The sequence below is a fragment of the Astatotilapia calliptera genome, chromosome 2 (assembly GCF_964374335.1).
Source record: "Astatotilapia calliptera chromosome 2, fAstCal68.1, whole genome shotgun sequence".
Classification (NCBI taxonomy): Eukaryota; Metazoa; Chordata; class Actinopteri; order Cichliformes; family Cichlidae; genus Astatotilapia; species Astatotilapia calliptera.
The window spans coordinates 5,412,683-5,422,200 of NC_137423.1; the positions used below are offsets into that span (position 1 = coordinate 5,412,683).

A 9,518-nucleotide genomic window follows, 5' to 3' on the forward strand; every position below is an offset into this window, starting at 1 on the left:
CATGTATTCATTTTGCTTGTGAAAAAAAAAAAACAAGCTATGTCAATGACAGAAGCACAGCTGACATCACAGATTATGCTGGTTACATCCACACCATAGTAGTGTTCCAGAAAATTCCAATTCCCTTGCTGCAATACATATTTATGTTGCCAGAAAAAGAGAACTATAGTGTGTTACTACATGTTAACATCGCTGCTGCATCTGCTCGTGTTTTGTTTTTTGGTAATTCTGTGTCAGTTACACAGGATCAATCTGGTGGTGAAGTAGTTTGTGTATTGCATGCAAAAGCATGGCCTTCATAAGGGCAGCTCTATTACATACATAAAGAAAGAAATAAAAAGTAAAAATAAATATAAAATATAAAATATTAAAAAAAAAACAAAAAAAAAAACAAATGGGAGTGACTGGAAGTTTTACATCTGACAAAAAGTTATAAAAATACTGCAGTGAAACCTCTAGAAGTACATGATGTAGGGAGCTAAACAAAAGCTCAGATGCTTGTGTTTGCTTCCATACTAGCATAATCATGTTAATAATAACATAACTGCAAAATAGGAACCAAAATCTTCTTCCCCCCCCCCAAAAAAAATGAACAACAATATGGCAATCCTCTTTCTTCTGGCCTTACTGTACAGTTAGATGTAATGTGTCCATTGTTCTTGGCGAGAAAATTCTTCCTTGCATTAGCCTAATGTAGCCTAATGAACACTTATTGCAACTGCTAATTTGGATTTCAACCTCCAAAGTTACTAAAAACTTTACAAAAGCAAGCATCTTCACTAAGAGCTGAAAACAAAACCCTCAAGGAGTAATTATCATAATGACAGTCTTTTGTAACACACTAAGTTTAGAAGATATATTGGGACTCAAGAACTGGGAGATATTACTTCTTTTTTTTTGGTTTAAATCTGACAGAAAATGTAAATCTAGAGTTGGTTATTGGCTACAGTTACAATATTAGCCACATTTTATCAGCATATATTGCCCCTTTATCAAACCCTAGTCTAATACATTGTGAGACACTGTACTAGGAGAAGACACACTATCAAACATTGTGTCTATAAAGCAAATTACTGGCAGAACACTGGAGCCATGCTCCAAGACTCTTTAAATGATTCTAGAATTGAATCCTCTTTAAACAAATGGGAGTTTTGTGGTGTTTTCCCACTTGGGGCAGTAACTTCAACCCAAATGGGTATTTCAGCCTTTTCCTCGAGGTACTAATTCTCTTCCCTGCTCCTTCGTGCTAGACTGCAAGCAACCCCAGTATGAGCTACAGTTCACTGTTTGATAAATCCATCAGGATCACATCCTCTCCAAAAAGCAAAGAGTTGATCCTGAGGCCACACACTAGATATCTTCCACTACTTGGCTGTGCCTAAAAATTCTGTCCATAAGATTTATGAACCAAAGAACCAAACCTTCCGCAAAAAGCAAATAGGTTATCCCAAGGCCGCCAAAGAGAAATGCATCCATAATTTGGCTACTCCTAGATATTCTGTAAAAGTTCATAAATGTTATGAAAAGAATCTGTGACAAAGTGTAGCCCTGGCAGATTCCAACTCCCACCAGGAACAGATTTGACTTGTACTGGAAAAGAAAAACCATACTCTCACTAAAATGGTACAGAAACTGTTGTAGTAGTCCATAACAATGCAACAAATAGCTCATACACCAAAAATACCCACCCCAGGACACCCCACCCACTCTGCACATAGTCATATCCCTTCTTTAAGTTCATAAAGCACATGTAGAGTGGTTGGGCAAACACCCATGCACCTTCACACATCTCTGAGAGGGTAAAGAGCTGATTCAGTTATCTATGGGCCAAAATAATTTTATTTCTCCCTTATCAGAAGTTACTAACAGGTGGACTCTCTTCTTCAGTGTGGCTGAGGAGTGTGAATGCCCTGAAGTTAGTGCTTATGCTATACATCAGTTTTAACAGTCCAGTGGTAAAACCTGCTTTTCCAGTGGTGAAGGCAAATCAATTGCCAGCTTACCTGATGTTGCCTTATCACCTGTGCCAGGTAAGGATGGAGTTGCAAAGGATTTAATCTCTGAATCATTGATTCAAGAAGACATCCTGATTTTCTGAAGACATTCATGCAGCCGGTGCAGGATATTGTGTGTTCAGGTGCCACTCGTTGTATGCCTCTACGTTTACCAGACCCCACAACACATATAATAATTTTTACACACCTACACAAAAAGCCTATTCATGAGTATAATATGCCTGGACATAGTGCTGACATTTGCAGTACATCTGCAGTCAACAGGCTATAATTCTGCAACCTCCTATTTCTGGTAACGTAGAAGTATCGTAGAAAAACAGGATTTAATCCAGTGACTGTTCAGATCAGAGTAAATGGCAGCTGTGACCTGTTGATTTTGTCAAAGAAATCTACCTCGGCCTGTTGATAATTGAATTATCACATTTAAAATGTCTTTCTAAACTTTTTAAAAATGTGCACTAAGCATACCATACAGACATATATTGTTACATATAGTAATTTAAAGCAAATGTATTAAAATCCATCAACAACTTTTCTTTTCTTTAACCAGTTTGTTAGGTTTTGGAAAATTGCTTTGAGATGCGTTCTTCATGTGAAAATTTTACACCTATCTACGCAGATCATATAGTGTAGTAATATGTCCAACTTATAATTCCACAGTTGTTCTGTTTATTAAAAACAAATGCACAGTGCATTTATAGACAATTAGATACATACATCATGTCATATAAAGTGGCAATATTAATGAGTCCGTTATGTACAAACACACTGACAGTACTTTTCTATAAAGGCAACGTTTGGCTTAATGTTTAAAGCCAACATGATCATGGAAATGTTATGGAAAAATCTGGGCTTTTCTCTGACACTATCACAATATTCATACCTGACACTTTGCAACTTTGGCATCAAAAAAGACATCAAAGATCATATACAGCTAATTACTTGTATGATATCATTTATAACCATGTGTTGTGCTGTAGTGACATTTAATTTATTTTGTTATATAAGGCTTTAAAAATAAGGAAATCATAAATATATTGTCTGGGGAAGGTTCTTTAACTATGCTAAAGCCTTTCAAAATAAATTCATAACCAGAGCTGTTACAAAGGAGTGACAGACCACTTAAAAAATCCTGAATTTAAATAGTAATGGCAAAAAAATGTTTGTTTGGCACATATCCTGCCCCCAAATAATCTACTTTACAAGAGCCGAACCACTTAAAATCAAGTCAGTCCATGCAACTGTACAATTGAGATTCGGGAAAGTTCACTTGAAGGTTTATCTTTGAGAAAAACAATGTAGTTTTAGGGCAGTTACCAAACTTTTAAATTGTTAAAATATACATGCAATGATTCATGCAATTTTTTTTCTTTCCCATTAGTTTAACTAGTTTAACTAGTTTAACTTGGGAGCTGGTCTTGTTAGCACAAAATAACTGCAATGGAAAGTTACCTGACTACCAAGTAGTAAGACTTTTCTTATGGTGGTGTTTTAATTCTCTGATCCAGAGCAGATGTAATTAAATGAATATATATTTATGAACAATTATATAGCTGATAATTTTTATCAATGTCACAAAAGGCGTGTAAAGAGTATCTCATATAATGTGGTACTACCATGGTGCGTGAACATTTACCATGGCTTCCTGCTTTAGCAGAGATATTCAGACCGAGAACTCTCACTTTTATAGCTCATTTGGGAGTCTATGCTTGATCTGGAACACAGCAGCATTCGCTCTGATTCATTAGTTGGTCTCCTTGCCCAAAGCTCAGTTGGGTGAGAGTTCAGATTTCTTTGTTTCATTGATATTGTCTCAAACTTGACATAGCTTTCTTTTTCAAGGTCCTCTTCATTCAATCCGGTGTTGCGTCCCTTGCAATAAAGAGCGAGAATCTTGTAGAGCAGCAGGATAATAAGAGGTAAAACCAAAGCACAGGCAATGCCACTTACGATGATGAAAAGTTGGTTTTGCCCACCATCCTCGACATTGTCCAGTGTGTAAAAATCAATACAGGGATCTTTTCCAGCAGCAGCACCTTTTGCTACAAGGCAAACTGAATACCTCATCCCAGACGACAGTCCATCTAGGAGTACTTTTCCACTGCCAGCATTAGTCTCCACTGTCCTTTTAGTGTCATCCTCACCATAGGGTGAATATACCACTGTAAGTGGAGCATCATTTGGTAACCCATCTGCAGTCCAGAGCAACACTGCACTGTCAGCTGTTTCCTCAACAATCTTTAGGTCCCTAATAGACTTTGATGTATCGCTTTTCTTGCTTTTTTCATCGGCTGCAAGCTTTGTCACGTTGCTTCCTTGCTCATTTTTTGATTGCTTAACTTTAGATTTTTGTAAACCATTGCTAGGGGTAGGCTTTAACTTTCTATAAAAAGCAATTGTTGATGCTCTTGGGAGAACTGTCGACATAAATGAGTCAGGAATGAATGTTGGTGGAACTATTGTTGTGCCTACACTGCTTGGCCCAGTGTCAATGCCAGGTCTTTGTGGGGGGACAGTAGTGCCAATGGTACCAGCAACAGTGAGAGAAATGGTGGCTTCCACACTGCCGGCGACATTCTTAGCTTTGCAGCTGTAGTTACCAGCATCCTTGTACAGTATCCCATGCAAGCTCATGATGGACCATCTGATGCCATCTCCAGGTGACTCCTGGACTGTAGAGTGGAACAAAAGCAGAAATAGCTATATGTCATATATCACTGTGAAGCTTTGAATGAGGCTCAAGGCAGCTAAAATGCCCAAACCGTAAAAACAGGATAAATTATGATTTCCTAGAGCTTTAATATTTACCTGTGTTACTGACTGGTGAGCCATCAGATTTAGCCCAGTAAAGTGTTGGTGTTGGAAAGCCTGAAGCATCACATCGTAGGAGAACATTGCTGCCCAAAGGAGATGTGATCTTGGTTGCAGATGTCATCACTGATGGTTTTACGCAGTTTTCAAGTTCAGCATGCTGAAAAAGAACACCTGAAAGATTTTCTGGTCCAGCACAGGTCAAAAATAGATCCATCAAAATTACTGGTGTCTCAGCCATTTTGGAAATCTCAATCATCTTGGAGATTTTACAGTCACAGAACCATGGATTATCCTGGAGGCCTTAAGAAGAAAAGAAAAAAGGATACATATGATTCAACATTAAGAAAAGTGGAGATGGTATTCTAGCAGTGAAAGGGCAAAAGATAATAAAGTCACATTTATGAGAAGTTTTTAGAAGTCCACATTGAGCTCTAGCAATACTTTTCAAAGAGCTGCAGCGAGTATGGTGTTATAAAGAAAACTACAAATTACACTGATGCTATTCATCAGCGTACAATGCGTTTGTATTTTTAGTTCTCTTTTTGGCTTTAAAGTCTTAATTTAGGCATAATAATTGAACTGTGGAAGGAAGCCTTTCATAAGCGAGTAATGAAGTTTACTTTACAGCTCACTGTAAACACCTGGTGCACACAATAGGTGAGCACATGTACCAATGGATACTAAAGCCCATTAAGCAGATTAGTTTGTCTTAACAGTGGCAAAGTACCTAAGCTGTGCTTGCCCTTCCTCCAGTTTGTGGTAGCGTACTTTTTCCATTAGCTTGGTGTGTTAGCACAAATATCGAGCAATCACTAAAAACATAGTTGTAATCCAGCTTAAGAGAACTACAGACTTTTGTGTAAATTGCACATTTATTGCATGTTGAAAATAAAGTTGTTGATAACAATTCATCATTAATGACATTCTGAAAGTCTGTGTGTAGTTGGCATTTAATTCAAAATAATAAAGTTTAGCATAGCTCCTATTTAATATTAACAGAAAGTACTTTTATGATACACTAAAGAAGTTCTCCTCCTGTGCATGGCCCATTTTTTCCTGTCACTTAATCCTGTATTTCCTTCAGGTATACAGGGGCTCTTCTGGCATGGATAAACTTTCTGGCCCTAACCTCAGACTGTCAGTGCTCCGAAGGTACAAGAGACATTCATTCACTTGCATACAAAAGAAGAAAAGACTAAATAAAAAATAAACAGCGTGTGATTTTGCACAATTATTAGCACTGCCACATATCTGATGGCTCAGTTGAATTTGTGTTTACGTACTTTCATAGTGTTACGTTGTTAGTTTCATGTCTTTTGATATTTGGCATTTGTGTGCAGTCATACCAGGTTGGACTGTCTGTTTTCCAATTTCATGTGGGGTTATTTTTTTCTGTCAGTAGCCAGTTTTTCTAGTGTAAGTAAGTAAATTGATCCAACATTTATTTCAAATAACATACATTAAAACGGTCTGAAATTATTTATGTTATTCCAATATTTCTAAACTTTTTGTTGAATATAAACCTGAAACCTGAAGTTTAAAACTTCAGTTAAGCCTTGTGTGCACTGTGTCTGAACTTGTGAATGTGAATCTTCAGGTTAAAGCTCTGACACGGGTGGTTTCTAGAAGACAAACGGTTCAGACTTAACCACAGTTAAAACAAGGCCACTGGATTATTAATCTGAACTCTGGGCTTTGACCCAGACAACACAGGTCTAAACTTGTTCCTGACAAGTAAACTACAGCACCGCTAAAGGCAGGGAAACAGCCCATAAACACATTAAGGGGTTTGGCTTTAGTCTATCTGTAACAACTTGATATGCATCACAGATTATACTACAAGTAGCTTTTTTTCCATAGAGTGATCAAATTAATTCAACTTTCTTACTTTGTTTTTCTTTCTTTCTTTTCTTTTCTCTCTTTGATTCTTTCTACACACATGCACTTGTATTGTGTTAATTATTTTGCAGTTAATCAGGCAATAATGTACATTTAATGTAAGCTCTGCCACTGCTTAGATTAAGCTCATTTGACTTTTTCCTGGCAGACACTACTGCTCAGTGAGAACAAATCTGGCTAGATTAACAGGTGATAGAAAGAAGTTCCTGGAGTAATTACAAATAACCCGAAAAGTGTCCTACAAACCAAGTCAGACAGAGCATTTTATTCTTACCTAATACTACTTTCTGGGAGGCATTAGAAGATACAGGTAGACCATTAAATGGTGGCCATATGTCCATGAGCTCAGAGGGCAGGGTGGTTAATTTGTTGCTGGATAGATCCAAGTAGGTAATGTTGCGGAGGTAAGGAATTGCCTCGGTGGGAACATTATTAATTCTGTTGTTGTGAAGATCCAGTGTCTTCAGCATTGGCATCTCTTTGAGAGATTCCCATGGAAACATTGAGATCATATTTCCATCCAGTCTCAGCTCGTGGAGCACTTTTAGGTTGTAGAAACTTCCAGTATCCACTGAGGTTATGGAATTATAGGTAATCCAGAGGTATCGTAGATCCACCAAGTAGTAAAAAGCTTCTGTTGGGACTCGCCGTACTGCAGTTTTTTCAATACGAAGTTTGACTGTGTCCACGGGGACATTGACGGGGATGTCAGACATGTCTGGGTCATTGCACAGTACAGATCTGAAAATCAAAGACAGAAATTTATCTCATGTGAGATTTATCTCATCTCTATGATCTCCTCCTATTAACAGCTAATGCCTGTTTTAAGAAGAGTAATACAGATACAGATGTTTTAAGGAAACACTGATCTTTCAAATAGGTGTAACACTGGTATACATCCCTTGATTCGTTCATACATACACCAGTTCTAACAATCTACACTATATCACAATGTATGATGCTTTAATTGACATAATTGTAGTTACCAAGGAGACTTGGTAAACTTGGTGGAAATCTTGCAATCAATTGTAGTCATGGATATAAGGACAGGTGACATAACTCTTGGTCTGTACAGTGAGAGGATCTTTTGGCTGTGTTATCCTGTACTAGCCTCCCTTAGAAGGAGTTGTTATGACAAATGAATACATAGCTGTTTCTTATTATAGCCTTCTTTTAGCAGTCATTCTATGATTTGTCCTGTGAGCTTGACTTCCTCACATGCATCAGTCAATGAATTGATGGGAATTGTGCAGTGCATGGCCTTTCTAGTCATCAATTCTTGACCTAATTAAACAAAGCACCAAACTATATCTGAGGCAATATATTTTAGAGGAATGATGTTCCATAACTTCAGTGGAGTTTGAGAGACTTGTAAAATCAGTAGTAAGGTGCATTTCAATAGTTTGGGAAGCATGAGGTTGACTAATATCTGATTTTTGTCATCTATCCGTATATACAAAGTGATTCTTCCACAATTAACTTTTTTTTATCTACTATTGGTATAGTACTAATAGGACTAATTATGCTGGGGGTCATTAGGTCTTTCTCAGGTAGCCCTATAAATAGTTCGGTGCTATGCCAGGTAACATACATTATGTTATTACGGATCAATACGGCCTGCACATTTTGCACTGCGAAGAGTTAATTAAATTAAATGCTTGAGAAACAGTTGCTTTTCTTAGCGCATAGTAAATATAAGACTTTATCTTTTTTGGTTGCTGGTTATCCAGTTAGGATTTTTTGGGGGCGGTTTTTACATATACCATAAGTACGCATGTAAATGATCCCCATGAACATATAACTTTCTGCTATACATTTACTTATTTAGAATAAGAGCACTGAAGGTGGCATATAGTTAAGTTAAGTTCTTACAAGTAAAAAGTACTATCCTTTCACAAGATGACCTAATTAGGGACACTCGCAGGCTACGTAAACTCTTCATAAATTGAAAAATTGTCCTTCATTTTTAGATTTTCAAAATGTGCCACGTACAGTTTATGTATCCACAAAGTATTATTTACCTGGTTCCTGTTCCATCGGTGCGTCCATGAAAAACACAGGTACACTGGGATGGACAGAACGGATGAGCCATAGTGAGGCAGCATAGGAATGCATGCAGGCACAGAAGTCGTCGCATGATGTCACTGAATGCACCCAAAATGCTCACATCGAGGGGATCTCAGGAAAAAAGACATTCGGATGCCTTGAGAGACTAAAGGATTATTCTTCCCACTCCAAAAAAAACAAATAGAAACAAATTAAAAGAGCTTTAAAAGTACATAAGAGGCAGCGGTAGGCTGAGGATCTAATACAGGTGACCTGTCAGATTGACCGGGGGGATGGGAAGGAGGGGTGGGATTAGTGAAGGATTTCTTAGGCTTGACAGGGTCACGGAAGCTAACCAATGTGGCACGCTAGCCAGTTCTGGAAAGATGTTCACCTTATAAGGCAGTTTGATTTGTCCCTCTGTTGTCAGCCTGTGTCTAAGATAACACTGTGGATATGTTCATGAAATCTGATGCAAACTCCTTTAACTGAAGAGATTCCTCAAATACTAATATGTCATTTAGCTGGAGGCCATATTTTAGACTGAGGGAATTCTGTCTGGCACCAGGGTGTAAAATGTAATCTTGGATATGATTTATTGCCTCACTGGGAGGATCAGTAGCTTTAGGTAGTGGCCAAATTCAACCTGTCTGCTGAAGATATGTTTGAAGTAATGCAAGCTTTCATATTTTCAGACAGTATTTGCTAGTGGTCTGTTAATCAAGGGTTGCTTTTAATGTTTTT

General features: G+C 37.7%; 1 protein-coding gene across 1 annotated transcript; it reads right to left on the minus strand.

Moving 5' to 3' along the window:
- Positions 1 to 2,661: 2,661 nt before the first annotated feature.
- Positions 2,662 to 9,076, minus strand: lrit3a (info leucine-rich repeat, immunoglobulin-like and transmembrane domains 3a). Its single transcript, XM_026182499.2, has 4 exons — positions 8,750 to 9,076; positions 7,003 to 7,469; positions 4,824 to 5,129; positions 2,662 to 4,687 (listed from the first exon to the last, which is right to left on the minus strand). The coding sequence occupies exons 1-4, from the start codon at positions 8,863 to 8,865 to the stop codon at positions 3,666 to 3,668; spliced, it is 1,911 nt and encodes a 636-aa protein (XP_026038284.2). The 5' UTR covers positions 8,866 to 9,076; the 3' UTR covers positions 2,662 to 3,665.
- Positions 9,077 to 9,518: the final 442 nt, after the last annotated feature.